We start from the raw sequence: 21037 nt of genomic DNA, 5'->3' as shown, positions 1-21037 counted from the left end.
GCGAACAATAATAATTTTTTGTCAAGTATACATCCTTGAAGAGATCTCGTTATTTCTAGCCGTGGTTCGCTTTTAGACGCATTTTATACGCTTAGTCCGCATTTTATACCGTCGTCCGTATTTTATACTAAGTCCGTACTTTGAGTCCGTATTTTATACTTCAGTCCGTGTTTTATACCCAGTCCGTAGTCCGCAGTCCGTAGTCCACAGTCGATTCCCTGAGCACGCTTGAGAGTTTCACTGATCGTCGCCTGCGGTACGACTCAAATTCACAGCAGGGTTCGTAGCAGCAGAGCTGGAGGACGAAGACAAAAGCCTGGATGCTTCGCTCAGTAAATTGGACATTCTTCCTTTGGTGCTTTCGTCCATATTTACTGACGATCGACGATAAATCTAAAGCGCGCCAAAACAAAACAAAATGGCCGCCAGTGGCCGAGCTCGCCCCAGGAAGATTAAATAGAATCATTCGAAAGTTTACATAAAATTTCAAAAGTTTAAATTGAAATGAAAAAAAAAACAAGGATTAAATCAAATTTTATCAGTTTAAAGAAATATTCTAAAAGTTTAAATTTAAATTAAAAAAAGATTAAATTAAAATGTAAAAAGTTTAAACGATAATTCAAATTAGGATTGAATAGATTTCACTACAGTATTAAATCAAATATATTGAGTTTAAACAGGAATTTGGTTTAAATTGAAATAAATTTTGGACATGTAGTTTAAATTTAAAGGAAAGTAAGTTTAAATTTAATGTAAATAAACAAGGATTAAATATTGCTACATATGGGCAGGCATTAGATTTGCAATTATTAATTTGAGAAAAAAAGCCATTCGCCTAAGGGCTTTTAAAACAAAGTGACTGATAAACATATAAAGTACTTTTGAATAAATTTCATTAAACTTTGCGTTGTTTATTTCTTGTATCCTGTCGAAATTCCGGGAAAAATTTACAATTGCCAGTAATAAAAGAAAACCAATCTCACCATCAGTACAATAAAAAAAATAATAGAAAAGTTCTTAGCCGAGAATTTGTGATTATACATATTCGATGTCATTTTCTAGTTATTCATTGTTTCGTCTTTCGCTGTGAAACCAACTTTCTAAGGATGACACGCGTTTTAATTCACCATAGCTCTCACCCTAATACTGAGAGAGTACTGCATTTCTCACCAAGTTGTCCCGTCATTTCGAATTTAAAAAAATATCATACTAACACACACTGTTCTGCTCGACGAGCCATTTTAGTTATTTTCAAAGAAACTCAGTCACCCAGAAATAAATATTCATGTCTCGCAAAATCGACTAAATGACTTGCACGAGTGCGGAAACCATGATTATTGATGAGTGCACTGGCAAGCAGAAATTATCAGCCTATTGTGTGAAAAAACAAGGTATTATATTAAGGTTGACATGTAAAAGTACAGCTTTGCTGCCGGTTTCAAATTAAACTATCATCGCACAACACTCTGATTTAAAAATCTTTCTTGTTCTCACCGTCTACCAATCAAAACAAGCAAAAAAATCAGCTAAAAAATCGGTGTATTCACAGCTAAACTTTCTACGAGAAGAATTATGAAGCCTATATTCGTTTGGTTTGTTCCGGTGAAATTCCATCGATATTGCTATAGCAAGTAGGGAAACAAAACGTGGCAAACAAGTTGCGAATGGAAGGCTTTATCCTATTGGGCAAATCGACGACTAAACAAACTGTTTTAGCCAATCACAGTTCGTGTTAGAATGAAAATTATAATTAAATATCTTTTGTTACACGAACTCGTTCTGACGAGAAGTTCATTAAACAAACTAGGAAAAATTATTTTCTCATTTCATTTTTTAACGGCAATCGCGACAAGAAAGTGTTGAAGAAGAAACTTTGTAGTTGTGTTAATATTTTTTCCTCGGCTTTCTGCTAAATTCTAACACTTTATTTTCTTTTATATTCTTCCGTCTAGCTTTTTGTTTCCTCTCAGACATCCCGAGTGTTGCGTTACTTGAAAGGTATGTTAAGTGATTTGTTTAACAGTGTTGTTGTGGCTGTTTCGGTATTGAAAAATAAATTCAAATGCAGGTAAACGAAAAAGCAAACTGCCCGACCTCAAATTGGCTGATCATTGTGGAAGTAATTCTTTTTTGACTTGTTGATAATATTTTTGGCCTTCTCGATACTTTTGATGAGATGCAATGAAATCGCATCCAACTCTGAATATTACATCATTACGCGAAGCCTATAAACCTCTCGTTTAACCGATGAATTTTTCCAAAAAAGAACAATTCAAAGGAACAGATGCCTAATTCTGGCCTTTATCTAAAGGGATTGCCGACAAACTCTCAAAACCCTCATTTGAACTTGAAACTAACATTGCTTTTCACTTCGAGGCAAGTACTTTACCATTTCGTTTGGGGGTATGCATATAAATCAAAATTCGAACGAGAAAAAAATGGACCAGACTTTTATTTGACACTCTGATTTATTTACTTTTATTTGGCGTTCTTTGCTTTCTTTTTCTTTCTGTTTCTTCCGTGGTTTTGTTGGCCTTTCAGTCGCCTTTGTGCGCGCTGGAAAAGTTCGCATTAACGTCGGGGAGAGTGGAAATTTTATACGACTTGTGAATGGCAAGATTTTTTTGATTTTCAGAGTACAAACGCTTGTAGGTTTTTAAAATGCGTGCATCTCTGGTCAACTTATCCCTTCATGCCCGTTTAGAATGCTTTGTAAGACATTTTATTTCATACATACTGAGATTTACAGTTAGAATTGATCTGTTGAAAACACGGTTCGGAAATTCTCGCAGCCAATGACAACGGCGAAACGACTTTCTCACACGTGAGAAACCCGTTTCGTCCAATCAGAAAGCGGCTGTCAAAACGCATCAACATTTTCAATGAACGTGGAGCGAACGTGGTAGCTTTGTCGATGGCGCTAGCTTTTTCACTGCTTGAAAGTTTTTGGCCTTTCGCAGTACATTTGTGGACGGTTTAAAACGTTCTTATTAACAACTATGGCTGAATCTTCTGGCAGTAGGTTTAAACCATTAAGTAAACCCATCGAAGAATATATTACAGAGCAGGAAAACAAAAACACTCGAGCGAAAACGCAGCGGGATGTGAATCTGCTTTCTACATTTCTTATTAAAAGTGTAAAATAGCGTTCTCTGGTTTAAAAAGTTAAAAAATATGAGCTTTCGGCTATTTTACTATAGCCTTTGACGAATGTAAAAAAGATAAAGCGCGTGGTTGGAAATATATACAAGGGAGGGTGTGAAAATAATTAAAAACTAAAATACAATAGAAGTGTAAAAAGCTAAAAAAGGACAAAAACAGACAAATTAAGAATTACAATAAGATAGAATATTGTCTTGGTAACGGTTTGGAGTTATTGTCTGCGCCGATAGTTTTGGCAGTGTGCCAAGATTCTAGAGTTCTTCGAATCCGGTAATTGCCTTTGTCTATCACGGTAGCGCCATCAAAGTCAACTGAGTGATTATTTTGCCAAGCATGGTTAGCAACGTTCGAGCCTCTCGTATAGTTTTTAAGATTTCGTTGATGTTCCTTTCTTCGGGTTTTAAAACATCTGCCCGTTTCTCCTACGTAACTCCAACAGCAGTCAGCGCACGGAATTTTGTAAACAACATTACATTGGAGATCCAGGGGCTGCCTGAATTTAGACTCCTCGATCTCAAACGACAAAACAAGATAGACGAAACAGTCTATCAGAAACTCCGTTCTACCGACGGTTCTCCGCCTGCCATCCGGGGTTCCATTAAACACCATAAACCAGGATTCCCTCTTCGACCGATTGTATCGAGCATCGGGTCTGCCCTTTACAACACATCCAAGTTTCTTTCTGATATCCTATCGCCGATTCAGAACCACAATGGCTATTCTGTCCTCAACTCTTCACAATTTGCCAAAGAAATAGCCAATATGGAAATTTCCGACGACGAAGTGATGGTGTCATTCGACGTGGTGTCGCTATTCACAGCTATTCCTGTCCACAAAGCGTGTGATTACATTCGCGACAAGCTGAACTATGACAGTACTTTACAATCTAGAACAAGCCTGACCACCGACGACATCATCTCTTTATTGGATTTCACTCTCTCCAATAACTATTTTGTCTACAACTCTCTCCAATAACTATTTTGTCTACAATAACTGTGTATATAAGCAGGTTCACGGTTGTGCTATGGGCAGCCCTGTAAGCCCTATTGTCGCTAATCTTTGCATGGAGGTGGTAGAAGAATTAGCCATCAATACCTCTACAATTGCACCTAGGATTTGGAAAAGATATGTTGACGATAGCTTCGTCATCATTAAGAAAGACGCTGTCCCCTCCTTTCATGACACTTTAAATTCCATTGACTCAAAAATCGCTTTTACTATTGAAGAAGAAAACAATGGCCAAATCTCTTTCTTGGACACCTTGGTTTCCAGGAAAAATGGTGTTATTGTCATCGACGTTTACCGGAAGCCGACACATACAGATAGATATCTGGATTATTCTTCTCATCATGAAATAAAACATAAAGTCAGCACGGCCTCGACCCTCCTATTCCGTGCAGCCAACCTACCTAGCACTTGTGAAGGTAAAGCACGCGAGACTAGTCACGTTACGGAAGCATTGAAAGCCAACGGCTACCCACCAACAGTTATTTCCAACATATTAAAAAAGAAGTCAGCCCCGACAACTCCTCCCCCAGAAGAATTGGTGTCCATGTTCTTCAAATGGGCCGATCCATCTGACACATCCCTGGGTTTCGCATGTCTTCCCTATATCCGCGGATTGACTGAACCTCTCACCAGGTTACTTCGTAAAAATGACATCCGTGTAGTAAGCAAACCAGCTAAAACCCTGCAACAAGAATTCCCTTCTCCTAAATTCAGGCAGCCCCTGGATCTCCAATGTAATGTTGTTTACAAAATTCCGTGCGCTGACTGCTGTTGGAGTTACGTAGGAGAAACGGGCAGATGTTTTAAAACCCGAAGAAAGGAACATCAACGAAATCTTAAAAACTATACGAGAGGCTCGAACGTTGCTAACCATGCTTGGCAAAATAATCACTCAGTTGACTTTGATGGCGCTACCGTGATAGACAAAGGCAATTACCGGATTCGAAGAACTCTAGAATCTTGGCACACTGCCAAAACTATCGGCGCAGACAATAACTCCAAACCGTTACCAAGACAATATTCTATCTTATTGTAATTCTTAATTTGTCTGTTTTTGTCCTTTTTTAGCTTTTTACACTTCTATTGTATTTTAGTTTTTAATTATTTTCACACCCTCCCTTGTATATATTTCCAACCACGCGCTTTATCTTTTTTACATTCGTCAAAGGCTATAGTAAAATAGCCGAAAGCTCATATTTTTTAACTTTTTAAACCAGAGAACGCTATTTTACACTTTTAATATGTCTCATCCTGGTTGCAGTTCAATTTTTTTATTCTACATTTCTGCTGGAGAAAAACGAACAAAGAAAAATTGAAGACATCCAACTTTCTTAGTGTGAAAAGAAAAGATGGCCAAGACTATGAACCATCGAGCCTTCGAGGGTTGTTCTCAAGTTTTAACCGGTATTTAAGAGAACGCAAATACTCAGCGAGTATTATCGGAGACACTGTGTTTGATCAAGCAAGAAAATGTCTGGAAGCTCGCAGCAAACAACTGAAAAAAGAAGGCAAAGGGAACAAACCCAACGCAGCCGAAGCTTTGACTGATGTGGAGGAAAACATTCTTTTCGAAAAGAATTTACTGGGAATCTCAAATGCCGAAGCTTTGCTAAACACAGTCTGGCTTTTCAATTCAGTGCATTTTGGTTTGAGAGGCTGTGAAGAACATCTGAGAACATCGGCAGATGACTTGGGGCGACGTGGAACTTCACATAGAAGCCGACGGAACTGAATACCTAGAGTATTTTGAACGTCAAACGAAAACTAGAACGGGAGCTGAACCTCGAAATGTCAGAGCTGTTAAACCGAAGGCTTTCGCAGCACCAAACGGTCCACCTGAAAGAGCGGTGAGGGTAAAAGGAGGAATGAGTTTGCGGAATGGCATGTGGCATGAGTTGCGGAATGGCATAATTATGCGGAATGTTATTTACGCGGAATGATTCATTGACATAAATTATACTAAAAAGCGCGCCAAATTTTAAAAGAGAAGCCGCCTTGTTAAATACTGCTGGCTCAAACAATCAAGGACTGAGCAGTATGGACGAGGAAACTTCCATAGAACATCGTTGTAAAGATTATTTCACCGTTCAAATCACCGATTTACGCCGAACAGAAGCAGAGAAATTATTTTCGCTATTTGCCGTGACGCTTCCGAGGACTTGAATTATCGACTAGCTGTGTGTGAGTAGTTCTGTTATTAAACATGAATGAAAACTCTCGTCTATTTGCCTCAAAATACAGAACGATATTCGTTCTAAAGCTACGTACTTCAAGGCAAGACACACAACTGTCAAGTTCAACCCATTTGAAGACAAGTTTTTAAACAGACAACGCATTTAAATATAAAATGAAAGCGAGTGACGTGTTGTTAGTCGCCCGCGAAATAATGTGTGACCGTGTCACTGCCTTGTTCCGTTTCTTTTTAAATCAAAACTTGCTAGGGGTGGGAAAAAGCTAGTGGTTTCATTGAAGACAGCTACTTTTGGTATATTTCTAGCTTTTTATTACAGCAATGAAAAGATCGTGACACGGCTTCTCCGCTGGTGTGACACTATTTACACCGCAGTGGATTTTATCGATGTGCGTCTCGTGATCTTTGCGGTAAAATAAAATGTATGTTTAGCGAATGATTTTCTTTTCCTAAGAGTAAGCCAAGTATTCACAACAAGTAGGCAGTAATAATTACTCGCCGGATTCCTTATCTGCCTTATCGGTAAACCTGCAATGCGAGCTAGATTTGAAATACGATAGCTTGTTTTACCGTGCAGTGACTATAGTCACTATATGAAAGTTTCGCTCTACTCGATCGGCGGTCGGTTGCCGCTTTTTTAAGTTAATGTTCAAGTCTTCCACTGAGTTTATATAGTCTTCGTAATGGGAGGCGAAAAGCTAGTCTCCTTCGCAGCCCGGCACTCGAGCCTAACCGGGAGCGTTGCGTCATTTCAGCCCGAGCGGCTGCGAAAGAGACTAACGAAAAGCAGGGCTAGTAGACTTCTAATGAAACAAATATGCCGTAGTGTTCATAATCTCTCTGCTTTGTACCCTCTACTTACTGAGGCTGAGATGATATCCGCCAAAACTGGACTTTCTGTCTCGATGTTTTGTTTAACTTATACAGTATTAATAACCGCTACATGAATATTAATACAAAGATGTAATGTATCCGAGGCATTTTTCGGTTTGTAGTATAAAGATCTACGGTCGGATGCTTTTCCGTCGCTGTTTTTATATTTTGACTAAAAGCGATAAACCATCCACAGAATGGGAAATCCTTAGCATTGGGGAAACACTGGCCGCCGAAATATTTTTCGTAGAATCCGTGGCGGTGAGAACGCTATCTTCAATCGATTGTCATCATTAAGCCCGCAGTATTTAATAAAGCGTCTGCTCTTTAAAAAGTGGCGCGCTCTTCAGTAAAATTTATGTCAATGAGTCATCCCGCGTAAATTACATTCCGCATAATTATGCCATTCCGCAAGTCATGCCACATGCCATTCCGCAAACTCATTCCGCCCTTTACCCTCACCGCTGAAAGAGATCCAGTTGCGGTGAGGGTAAGAGGCGGAATGAGTTTGCGGAATGGCATGTGGCATGACTTGCGGAATGGCATAATTATGCGGAATGTAATTTACGCGGGATGACTCATTGACATAAATTTTACTGAAGAGCGCGCCACTTTTTAAAGAGCAGACGCTTTATTAAATACTGCGGGCTTAATGATGACAATCGATTGAAGATAGCGTTCTCACCGCCACGGATTCTACGAAAAATATTTCGGCGGCCAGTGTTTCCCCAATGCTAAGGATTTCCCATTCTGTGGATGGTTTATCGCTTTTAGTCAAAATATAAAAACAGCGACGGAAAAGCATCCGACCGTAGATCTTTATACTACAAACCGAAAAATGCCTCGGATACATTACATCTTTGTATTAATATTCATGTAGCGGTTATTAATACTGTATAAGTTAAACAAAACATCGAGACAGAAAGTCCAGTTTTGGCGGATATCATCTCAGCCTCAGTAAGTAGAGGGTACAAAGCAGAGAGATTATGAACACTACGGCATATTTGTTTCATTAGAAGTCTACTAGCCCTGCTTTTCGTTAGTCTCTTTCGCAGCCGCTCGGGCTGAAATGACGCAACGCTCCCGGTTAGGCTCGAGTGCCGGGCTGCGAAGGAGACTAGCTTTTCGCCTCCCATTACGAAGACTATATAAACTCAGTGGAAGACTTGAACATTAACTTAAAAAAGCGGCAACCGACCGCCGATCGAGTAGAGCGAAACTTTCATATAGTGACTATAGTCACTGCACGGTAAAACAAGCTATCGTATTTCAAATCTAGCTCGCATTGCAGGTTTACCGATAAGGCAGATAAGGAATCCGGCGAGTAATTATTACTGCCTACTTGTTGTGAATACTTGGCTTACTCTTAGGAAAAGAAAATCATTCGCTAAACATACATTTTATTTTACCGCAAAGATCACGAGACGCACATCGATAAAATCCACTGCGGTGTAAATAGTGTCACACCAGCGGAGAAGCCGTGTCACGATCTTTTCATTGCTGTAATAAAAAGCTAGAAATATACCAAAAGTAGCTGTCTTCAATGAAACCACTAGCTTTTTCCCACCCCTAGCAAGTTTTGATTTAAAAAGAAACGGAACAAGGCAGTGACACGGTCACACATTATTTCGCGGGCGACTAACAACACGTCACTCGCTTTCATTTTATATTTAAATGCGTTGTCTGTTTAAAAACTTGTCTTCAAATGGGTTGAACTTGACAGTTGTGTGTCTTGCCTTGAAGTACGTAGCTTTAGAACGAATATCGTTCTGTATTTTGAGGCAAATAGACGAGAGTTTTCATTCATGTTTAATAACAGAACTACTCACACACAGCTAGTCGATAATTCAAGTCCTCGGAAGCGTCACGGCAAATAGCGAAAATAATTTCTCTGCTTCTGTTCGGCGTAAATCGGTGATTTGAACGGTGAAATAATCTTTACAACGATGTTCTATGGAAGTTTCCTCGTCCATACTGCTCAGTCCTTGATTGTTTGAGCCAGCAGTATTTAACAAGGCGGCTTCTCTTTTAAAATTTGGCGCGCTTTTTAGTATAATTTATGTCAATGAATCATTCCGCGTAAATAACATTCCGCATAATTATGCCATTCCGCAACTCATGCCACATGCCATTCCGCAAACTCATTCCTCCTTTTACCCTCACCGATCCAGTTGCCGTTTACAAAATTTATTCCGAAAAGAGACCTGACGCGATGAATAAACCTGATGCGCCATTCTATCTCGGAATAAATTACACAAAAAGTCCTTCGTCGAAAAAACTGTGGTTTAAATCAAGTGCAATGGGTCAGAACAAATTGAATAGTCTGATGAAAACCATGGCGGAAAAACGAGGCCTTTCAAGTAAACGACTGACTAATCACAGCGCTCGAAAACGCATGGTACAAAAACTAAACGACAGCGACATACCTCCCAGTCACATTATGCAGCTCTCAGGCCACAAAAATGCCCAAAGCATTAACAATTATAGCCACATTTCCCAACAACAGCAAAAAAACATGTCAAGGATACTGAGTGCGACCTCGACTGAATCTTCTGCAAAAGTTCATCGAGCATTGGCTACAGAGAGTGAAGCTGAAACTCTGTCTTGTAGTTTTCAGTCGTCAAGCAGTCCAACATTGCCTGGAGCAAGTGTATTTAGCGGAGCCGTGTTTCATGGAGGACACTTTAACATTTCTATAAACACAGTAAGTCAGTCGCCTAATGCGTACTCAGCAACAAGAAAGCACACCTTCAAGCGTGTTAAACGTATTTTAGATTCTTCGGATGAAGATAGCCCTCCCTTGCAATAGCACGGTTACATATTCTTAGTTCTTATTTCTGTATTTCATTTTTGTACTTGTTAAGTAAAAAACTCTTGATATTCGATTTCTTATCCAATTAGAACAATTTTAAGACACGAGAATAATCTCATGAAATGTCTTTTTTCAACGATTTTGTTGTTATTATCATTTTGTAAATTAGCGTACTTTCATTTTGTGTGCTTGTACCAGGGTATTATAACAATAAAAAAAAACAGTTCAGCGTTGAAAAATCTCTGTATTTATAAAATAAACAAATTACAGCATGGAAAGTGCTTTGTACGGTGTTTACGCACTCGTTGTTTTGTATCAGAAATCTCACTCGTTCGCTCCGCTCACTCGTTCGATTTCTGATACGTCAACAACTCGTGCGTAAACACCGTACGCGCGCACTTTCCATGAAGTAATCTATATTTCCTACTTTATCAACTGATCACGCAGAACAAGTTCTATTGGTGGTACAAGGACCATGCATATGGTGGGTTTAGCGGTCAATGGGTTAACAAGAAGCCCTGTCAAGAATCTCAGTACACAAAGAACGAAAACCTCCGGAGCACCCACTTTCCCCACGAGCTATAATCAATCAGAGAGCAAAAGAAACGATAACTAGCTACAAGACAAATTTCGGTAATACAAGAAAAATGCTATCTCTGAATGGAGTGAAAATAAGAGCAATACTATTCCTTTCCTAGCCAAAGGATCAACAGAAAGCTAGTAAAGAGCTTGCAACTTTTTCACGATTTGTGCCGGTTTTTGTGGTTAAACTGTTTTCTTTGTTTATTCTCGGCAGGATTTGTGGACAATGAAGACTAAATTCTTGATTGTGCTGACGTTATTCACCACTGGCATTTTATTTACTGCGGCCAACTCGACTCAGAAGGTTCGGTGACTTTGTGAAAAATGATCCCTTTCCCGTTTTGATCCTCTTTCTCAATTATTTCTTGCCTTTCTCGTTTCCAGGCTTGCCCAGCGGTAAACGGTCATCCTGGCATTCCCGGAAGTCCTGGGTTACCAGGCCCTTACGGTCGTGATGGAGCGAAGGGCGACAAAGGAGAAAAAGGGGAGACTGGGCTGAAAGGTGAAAAGGGAGGTACCCAGGCCTCTTCCAACTGGAAGCAGTGTGTTTGGAGAAGCGGGGATGGACAAGATAATGGATTATTAAAGGTAAAGGAATCAGACAGGACAGCGCGAAGATTTTAAAAACACTCCTACGTGAACGATGTCAAAGGTACACTCATGCAGAAGTAAAACCGAATACGTTACCAGCCAGATTGTAAAAAAAATAAAGAGGTAAATTTGTAAAAATTCTATCTCTTATTTTAGTAGGTGCTTGTTGCTGACGAGCTTTAAAAAGAGTCAGCTAGATTTTTTAGATAGTGAAAAAAGACACTGGCACCTAAAAATCCAGGCTAATTATCCCCGATTCTTTTTCTTTAGGATTGTCTTTTTAAAAAGGTGCACGACAGCACGGCTCTGCACGTGTTCTACTCTGGAGCTCTTCGCGTATACGGTTGCACGAGTTGTTGCAAGCGTTGGTTCTTTACCTTTAATGGCGCTGAGTGTAGTGGTCCGATGCCTATTGACGGAATTGTTTACATGCAAGTAAGTGGTGAACAGCCGCTACGAGTCCGCCATATTGAAGGGTACTGTGAAAACATCCCAAAGGGACGAGTGCGTGTGGGGTTCAACGTGGGAAACTGCAAAAGCTATGGTAATGCAGACGCCGCCTCTGGCTGGAACTCAGTGTCCCGGATTGTGGTTGAAGAAGTACCCGCTCCGCAGCAGTAAATGATTTGACACAAATCATCGAGATGACCAGATTATGATGACAATGCAGTCTTTTCACCACTGTAATTATTTTTCTCCAGTCTGGTCTTAATAAAACTTGAAAAAGTATATCTGTTTTTTTATCTCTTTGGGGACTAGTGGCGGAATGAAAGTTAATCAAAACACACTCACGGAATACAGTTCAATCGAACAAAATTCAATCAAGAGGTTTTCGTTAAGGGTGTTGCTGAGCAATGAGACGTAACCTGACAACGTTAGTTGTACTGGCACGCTTTCTGGAGGGCACTTCTCAGAAAACAGAAAAGCGCGGTTTCCTAGCTACTGACGTATTCTTATCGAGGTCAAGAGGACTTTAACCCTTGGGAGAAGGGGGCGTATCCCTGACGATCTGAGTTTGCACACGGCGCGTTTTACTTTTTTTTTCGTAACAGTTTTAGGCTTTTAAATATACCAACATCAACATTACGATGGCCGGGTGTCACTTGGACATTATGCCATAAATTGGTCAATTTCAGGTCTATTTATTTGAACTTTTGGAACAAAAAGAACCTGGAAAGATCTGGTTTAAAAACCTACCCGTATAAATGATGAGTTGGTTGACCTCGTCACCACACAGCCTTTAAAACAATCGTTCCTAATACGTATATGGTATGCATGAAATCTTATTTGAGCAAGAGCAAGTCACCTTTAACCTTTTTTCTTTCTACGATTTAAACCCATTTCCACGAAAGCTAAAAATTCCTCATTATTTGTTGTGGTTTAGTTATGAAATGCACCTGTCAAAAAAATACCTTTCAACGGATATGTCAGACAGGGGCATTAGATTTACAATTATTAATTTGAGAAAAAAAGCCATTCGCCTAAGGGCTTTTAAAACAAAGTGACTGATAAACATATAAAGTACTTTTGAATAAATTTCATTAAACTTTGCGTTGTTTATTTCTTGTATCTTGTCGAAATCGCTTTCCAAAATTCCGGGAAAAATTTACAATTGCCAGTAATAAAAGAAAACCAATCTCACCATCAGTACAATAGAAAAAATAATAGAAAAGTTCTTAGCCGAGATTTTGTGATTATACATATTCGATGTCATTTTCTAGTTATTCATTGTTTCGTCTTTCGCTGTGAAACCAACTTTCTAAGGATGACACGCGTTTTAATTCACCATAACTCTCACCCTAATACTGAGAGAGTACTGCATTTCTCACCAAGTTGTCCCGTCATATCGAATTAAAAAAATAGCATACTAACACACACTGTTCTGCTCGACGAGCTATTTTAGTTATTTTCAAAGAAACTCAGTCACCCAGAACCCAAATATTCACGTCTCGCAGAATCGACTTAATGACTTGCACGAGTGAAACCATGATTAACAAGAACATTGAGAAGCTTGAGAAGCTTAAAATCGGGCGCTTTGCCTTGAAAGGCAGGGTTCAGTACAGCAGAAACCACGAAGCAGTTACTTAAGTAGCACTCAGTCCGACTGTGTTTGTGTAAGTCACAGGGCTTGCATGAGCTGTATTAGTGTGCATAATATAATATCTAGAACGTTGTCGAGATTGCATTATTACTTTATGACATGATGGTTTCAATTTATAAATGTATCTCACACAATACAAATAAACGATTGAAGTAGACGACTAGACAATGTAAAGTTTTAAGACTTAGCAAAGTGCAGTGTATTGGTAATACTGTAAGGTGCGGTTTCACCTGAAGGTCGTGTGCTTTTCGGTATTTTCCAGGCATTGCACTTTGATGGGACAGTACTACAACTGTTTACCGGGGAACTACTATTGTCAAGAAAATGATCACAACTTGTTGATGAATGATTGAACATTTGTTTCATACCATTACTGTAATAGCAATTGATGAAGGCTTTTAGTCCTGAACCAAAGTATAAGGACTGGGAAATACTGAAACCCATTATCAGCCACCTTAAACGGAAATATCTTGTTGGTGTTTCAAGGAATCCAAGGAAACTTCACTCATCCCATGTATCTATGTATTGCGGTATTTTGTAATTTTTTGAGTGATTTTTGGGGATGTTTGGCAGGTGATAGTTTTTTTAAAAGAATTAGTAAAATTTAGACAACTAAGAAATATTGAAAATTTAATGTGAATTTAACATTGGAATTTGAAGTTAGAAATTGGCAGACGGACACCAAACAGTCCCGTGACATCCTGGAGTGTTTTTGCATGGGGGTCAACTGTGTGATGATGTTTCCATTTTTTTCTTCAATCCCCACTGATAAAGAACTGTTGTTGGTGTTATGTTGGTGTTATCACATGTCAAGCCTTTAACAAGGTATGAAAGAACACAACGATTTAAATTATTCTGGTGCTCAATTTTTGCGTAACTAAAATTAATGTTACTCAAATTCCTGATGGATTCTGTCTTAAACTGTTACGAGCTTAGTATTTCCAAATTATTGCATGTCAATGTAAGGCAAGACAAGACATGCCTTGGTTCTTATGTAATTCTCTTAAAAACACATAAGATATTGACTATAATTTTGTCCGTGCTATGGCAATTCACAGTGGGGTGGTCTTGATGTGTCTTTAACTTGTAGACTGGACTGGACTGGACTAGTAAAACGCGGACTAGTAAAACGCGGACTTGTAAAACGCCTCTAGACACTTCGAATTCCTTGGCCACAATCATCTTACGGCTCTCTTCAATACATAATGTCTCAAAAAAACAGTAACCTCAGAAAGAAGTCAGAAGCAAATAAGGTCGAAAGACCGAATTTGAACATATAACGGCAAATGTTCTAATGTCACGAACGTAGGAGTCGTGTAGGCCCGTCACCTTTATTTACCACATACTGCCCCCAAATTAAAACAGTACCCTCAGAAAGAAGTCAGAAGCAAATAAGGTCGAAAGACCGAATTTAAACATTTAACGGCAAATATTCTAATGTCACGAACGTAGGAGTCGTGTAGGCCCGTCACCTTTATTTACGATTGACTGTTGATTTCTGGACGGGCCCCGTTCTACCTCGTGCGAGCAATACAAACGACTGCACTCAACAGACGTCAAGTAGTGGAAAGATGCACACAACTCATAGCATCAATCCCGTTGTTTTAGTAGGGGTTTGCAGAACAAACATGTGCTATACTGCAAAAACATCTCCACGCTAAAACAGACCATAGAGTGCTCAAAAAAGCTAGAAATATGCCGTCGAAGAAACACACAAGAGCGTCAAACACAAATTGTTTCGCTCGCTAAACCGTTTAGTTTTATCCGATTTACAAGCGCTTGTTTTACAAGTCCGAGTTCTACAAGTCCGTGGTTAACAAGCCCTCGTTTTACAAGTCCGCGTTTTACAAGTCCGCGTTTTACTAGTCCTCGTTTTACAAGTCCGCGTTTTACTAGTCCGCGTTTTACTAGTCCCCCTTTTACAAGTCCGCGTTTTACCTGAGTCCTCGTTTTACTAGTCCGCGTTTTACAAGTCCGCGTTTTACTAGTCCGCGTTATACTAGTCCGCGTTTTACAAGTCCGCGTTTTACTAGTCCGCGTTTTACTAGTCCAGTCCAGTCCTCGAAATACAGTATGCCAAAACTCCCCGCCCTCTAAAGATAAGTCCTTGACGGTTCTTGTCGTTTTTCGGTGCCTATTCATCTTCGGCATCTTTCTCATCCACCTCTCGTTCTGTCCTGTGTCTGTCATCACACGAAAGAAAAGCTGATTCTCAAAAAATCTGCCACAAAAGGAAATTGACAAAAACAATATGAAAACCATATATCGAAAGTTTCTTATTCTAAAATTTTATCATACGTCTTAATTCAGAGCTACAAAGAAGTTCCTCCTTTTGAGTTATCGATGCTGTTCTTACAGTACCTCTTTCCAGTAGCGAAATTTTACAAAATTCCTTCGCGGCGAAAAGGTAGCGCGAATCCAGAACAGACTCCAATCGAGAGTGGGTTAATTCTAGATTACTATTAATTAACTATTACAACATTCATTTTTAAAATAGTTTCCCAAGCCGACTAAGCTAACTAAACGTCGAGTGTATCTTTCAGTAAACAAAACATGCCGTTATGACGCCGGAAATCCAGCTCACGCATACTATACCCCGTGACTCACGCAAACCTCCGACTTACGTGCTACTACAGTCATTCCTTTCTAAACATTTTTTTTTTGACCACCACCGTACCTTTCTACCCAAAAAACTCATGAAACCGCCCAGTTTTAACCTGTTTTAACCTTTCAAAAATTAGAGCGTTCGAAACTAAATAAGATCCGTAATCACAAACAACATACAGCCGTTTACCAGCACTCTTTAAAACTCTTTGAAATAAATCTTTGAAATAACCTTTATCAATGTTTCTTATTTTTTATTCAGTTCTATAAAATGCCTTTCATACACTACTGTCAAACAAAAATTTCAATTTCCTCAAAGTTTCAAGACAAAAGAATAACAAATATTTCGTGCACAATGTAATTTGATTAAGCCAATATTATCACGTCTAAAAATACTTCAAGCAATTCAGTGAAAACCCGTTTTTTTTTCGTATCAACGAAAACCATTTTCGAATAATCAATACATGAAAATAACAATAAGATCAAAAGGAAGAAAGGAACCTTTCTAATTATTTGAAGACTTTCAAAGCCGTGATATTATGCATCCAATCCGCGATAAAATTTAATTACAACAAAATCCAAGTTCTCATTTTGAATTCCATTTTTTTCAGTTGATACCTTTATCCAACTTGTGAAAAATTCCATTCAAGTTCCTATTAATACTGTACATTCCCAATGTTTTGCTCAGGTCTTCAGAAGCGTCTTACTAACCAAATCTAAAATAATTCCAAAACATGCTGTACAAACATTCTACTCTTTGTGACAAACGACTTGACGACCAATTGTTCAGAAATGAAAATCGACACAGTTCTTGCTAAATAAAAAAAAAGTTTTACGGCGGAGTCAGGCTCAAAAAATATACCGCAAGATCACACCCCCATTCATAGTCAGAAACCAGCAAACCATCTAGTTTGCTAAAAAAAAACACTGCGTGACATCAATGACGTTACCTTTTTCATTTACAAAAATAACTTTAACTTGTCAAAGTAAGTGCAATTTCACAATGGTGAATATCAGTACAGTATGGGGCCCAGTTCTCGGCCGGGTCCAGTTCTCGGCCACTTTGTGTTTAACGCGTTTTTTCACACTCCAGTTGAATCAAAAGAAAAAGGTATTTCCTTCAAACGATAGACTGATTCATGTGCTTTAAGTATCTTGAGTTTGATCGTTCAATTCGATATAGAAAGCTCACACGTCGAGTTTACGCGGAGGTAGGTGAATTTGCATTCCCGAAAAAGTTGTTTGTTTACGGCTCCAAATTCATGGATGTAGTTAAATTCGTATTTTATCCAAAAGCCTCCACCATACGAGCTAATTTTTGGCATGTGAAACGTAGAATAATTCAGCTTTCTGCTTTAGTTAACTTTTCGTTGAACCGTTGTATTTTTTGGTCTTAATTTACTTCGAAATTTTTTCTTGCGACGTTTGCGTATTTGCCAGTTCTCGGCCACCCTGCTCGCTATCACAGCTTAGCGCTTGGTTTTTAATATAATTTCATCTGCTGCTGCCAGAATGAAAGAAATAAATGTTTTAAAAATAAAGTTCAATCTTATCTCTAAGTTTTGAGCTGACTCTTGTCTTGTCTATTATTTCTACAACACCTAAATCTTTCAAGACCTTTTCACTGCAAAATAAACCATCTAAATGCACGGGTCACACAATGCGGTTTTGCCAGAACCTGCACATAGGCAACTAGGCGCGTTAAAATCCTTCTTTTCTAAAGTAAAACAAAGCATCATAAAAATAATTTGGGATCGATATAGTATAAATAGGTTTACAGAGTGATTTTATGACTGTGAAAATTAATTGAGCATTTTTTTACAGATAATTACGCACAAGCTTTTTAGTGGCCGAGAACTGGGCCAAGGTGGCCGAGAACTGGGCCCACAAATGGAGCTTTTATTTTTATTATTGCTCGGGCAAATTAATTTTTGACCGGTCGATAGCTTTACACCAAAAAGCTGAATAATGTAGCTAGCTCTGGGAGAAATTTCAAGTTCCTGCGGTTCTTCTGAGGTAAGAAATACAAGTTTACGTCAAAAGTGGCCGAGAACTGGGCCCCATACTGTACTTTGCCCCGTAAGCTTTTTTCTCTGTCCTTCCGCCGAAGCAAAAAAACACAACCTGATTACACATTAACCCAAAAGTCGACCAAGTGTGCCTGCAACGATTTCCTGTCAAAACTAAAATGAAAACCATTGCGGTATGCGTCACCCGTAGCGGTTTTGTAGCAACCCCCAAGCTATCCCCGTCTTTTTGGCCGCGCCAGGAGACTACGCTCTAGGACGACCAAAGGGTAAACTATAAATCGGCCACGCCCGATTAATGATGAGTGCACTGGCAAGCAGAAATTATCAGCCTATTGTGGGAATTGAGAGACAGAGAGAAAATTAAAAAAAAAGGAATGAAAAAAACAAGGTATTATATTATGGTTGACATGTAAAAGTACAGCTTTGCTGCGGTTTCAAATTAAACTATCATCGCACAACACTCTGATTTAAAAATCTTTCTTGTTCTCACCGTCTACCAGTCAAAACAAGCAAAAAAAATCAGCTAAAAAATCGGTGTATTCACAGCTTAACTTTCTACGAGAAGAATTATGAAGCCTGTATTCGTTTGGTTTGTTCCGGCGAAATTCTATCGATATTGCTATAGCAAGTAGGGAAACAAAACGTGGCAAACAAGTTGCGAATGGAAGGCTTTATCCTATTGGGCAAATCGACGACTAAACAAACTGTTTTAGCCAATCACAGTTCGTGTTAGAATGAAAATTATAATTAAATATCTTTTGTTACACGAACTCGTTCTGACGAGAAGTTCATTAAACAAACTAGGAAAAATTATTTTCTCATTTCATTTTTTAACGGCAATCGCGACAAGTAAGTATTGAAGAAGAAACTTTGTAGTTGTGTTAATATTTTTTCCTCTGCTTCCTGCTAAATTCTAACATTTTATTTTCTTTTATATTCTACCGTCTAGCGTTTTTTGTTTCCTCTCAGACATCCCGAGTGTGGCGTTACTTAAAAGGTATCTTAAGTGATTTGCCTAACAGTGTTGTTGTGGCTGTTTCGGTATTGAAAAATAAATTCAAATGCAGGTAAACGAAAAAGCAAACTGCCCGACCTCAGTGGTTAAGACTGGCAAACACTTTCACTGACTCTCAAATTGGCTGTTCATTGTGGGCGTAATTCATTTTTGTCTTGATGATAATGCTCCGAAATCTTGGCCAAACAGATCTGCTCGATAAAAACATCACATCAAGCTCTGAATGGTACATCATTATGTTAAGCTTACATCTTCTTTTACCGATGAGTTTTTCCAAAAATAGCAATGAATATTACAGATGCTTACTTCTAGTCGTTATCTGACAAAATCGCCGCCAAACTCTCAACAACCTCATTTCAACGTGCAAACTAACATTCCCTTCTACTTTAAGGAAAGTACTTTACCATTTCGTTTAGGGTATACGTGAAAATCAAAATTTCGAACGACAAAATAAAATGAACCAGTGTTTTTTTGTTAGTAAATCTTTTTTGGCGTTCTTCGCTTTCCTTTTCTCGCTATTTCTTTCGTGGTTTAACAATTTTGTTGGCCTTTCAGTCGCCTTTGCGCGCGTTGGAAAAAGTTGCCTTGAAGCCGAGAAAAGTGAACATTTTTGACAAAACGCGTTAACGGTATGATTCGTCGTTTTTCATCGTAAAAATTTGTAAGTTTAATGTCTGTATCGCTGGTCCAAGTCATCCCTTATTGCTTGCTTAGACATGCTTTGTAAGACATTTTGTCTACTTTATCAATTGATCACGCAGAACATGTTCTGGTGGTGGTACAAGGACCATGGTGGGTTTGGCGGTCAATGGGTTAACAAGAAACGCTGTCAAGAATCTCAGTACACAAAGGACAAAAACCTCCCGAGCACCCACTTTTCCCCCGAGCTTTAATCAATCAGAGAGACAGAAAGAAACGATAACTAGATACAAGACAAATTTCGGTAATACAAGGAAAATGCCATCTCTGAATGGAGTGAAAATAAGAGTAATACTATAACTATATCAACAGAAAGCTAGTAAAAAGCTTGCAACTTTTTCACCGTTTGTGCCAGTTCTGTGATTAGACTGTTTTCTTAGTTTATTCTCGGCAGGATTTGTGGACAATGAAGACTCAATTGTTGATTGTGCTGACGTTATTCACGAATGGTATTTTATCTGCTGTGGTGAACTCGTCTCAGAAGGTTCGGTGAAATGTTCATTTTAGTGAGTTTGTAAGATATGATTCCTTTCCCGTTTGATTCCTCCTTTATGAAATAAGATAGTTCACTTTTTGATTGATCTCTTGCTGATTCCTAGTCCCTTTCCAAGTGGAAACAGTGTGTTTGGAGTAAAGGCGACGACCGCGATTTTGGATTAATTAAGGTAACATTGACAATATCTTACATGAAAAACTACCTAGATATATATCCAGGATGAGACTAAAATACTCGTGTAACCTCAGTCGTTAAGCTACCGGTTGCCTGACAGGACACCACCCACCGATTTTCCGCAATCAAATATTACTAGTCATTTCAGTAGTCTCTAGGGAAAAGCCATAGGCTACTACAACCCCTGAGTTGCCGCATGGATAATGCTTTGAACCTCCAGTTAGCAACCACCCCATAGAATAAGCTTTTGTCAGTACTAACTCCACAAAGTTCATAAAAGGTCTGCAAAACAAGAGGCAAGTTTTACTCATGAACGTTTAGTTAAAAGATCTCACTTTTTCTTTTTTGTGCGCTTTTATTTTGCTTTCTTAATCTCTTTTAACATAAGCTCTCGTGCGACATGGACTCAAGTTCCTCAACAACTGGTCGAGAAAAGCGGGCTTCGTTAATTCGAGGAGACATGATTGCTTCACAAGTTTACTTATTTGGTTTTGGTTACTTCCCTCAAACAGGAATGCGTCTTTCAAAAGAGAGACAAAGATACCTCTCTGCGCGTGTTCTACTCTGGAGCACTTCGCGTCAAAGGCTGCAGTCAGTGTTGCAAGCGTTGGTTCTTTACCTTCAATGGTGTCGAGTGCAGTGGCCCGATGGCGATTGACGGAGTTGTTTACATGCAACTGTGGCATGACTCTTATGGAA

General features: G+C 39.0%; 1 protein-coding gene across 1 annotated transcript; it reads left to right on the top strand.

Annotated features, from left to right (window-relative positions):
• Nucleotides 1-1797: 1797 nt before the first annotated feature.
• LOC144651926 (collagen triple helix repeat-containing protein 1-like) lies at nt 1798-11948 on the top strand. The gene is made up of 5 exons (XM_078511998.1): nt 1798-1852; nt 1953-1998; nt 10843-10932; nt 11013-11216; nt 11490-11948. The coding sequence occupies exons 3-5, from the start codon at nt 10855-10857 to the stop codon at nt 11838-11840; spliced, it is 633 nt and encodes a 210-aa protein (XP_078368124.1). The 5' UTR covers nt 1798-1852; nt 1953-1998; nt 10843-10854; the 3' UTR covers nt 11841-11948.
• The last annotated feature ends 9089 nt before the right edge of the window (nt 11949-21037 follow it).

Source organism: Oculina patagonica, chromosome 4 (assembly GCF_052425735.1).
Source record: "Oculina patagonica isolate OP01 chromosome 4, crgOcupat, whole genome shotgun sequence".
Classification (NCBI taxonomy): domain Eukaryota; kingdom Metazoa; phylum Cnidaria; class Anthozoa; order Scleractinia; family Oculinidae; genus Oculina; species Oculina patagonica.
This window is presented reverse-complemented; position numbering and strand designations above follow the sequence as displayed.

Excerpts from the sequence above, each read along its gene's own strand:
- LOC144651926 (XM_078511998.1), top strand. The coding sequence starts at position 10,855 with ATGAAGACTAAATTCTTGATTGTGCTGACGTTATTCACCACTGGCATT. Across the intron at positions 10,933-11,012 it reads CGGCCAACTCGACTCAGAAG|GCTTGCCCAGCGGTAAACGG; the intron begins GTTCGGTGACTT and ends TCTCGTTTCCAG. Across the intron at positions 11,217-11,489 it reads AAGATAATGGATTATTAAAG|GATTGTCTTTTTAAAAAGGT; the intron begins GTAAAGGAATCA and ends CTTTTTCTTTAG.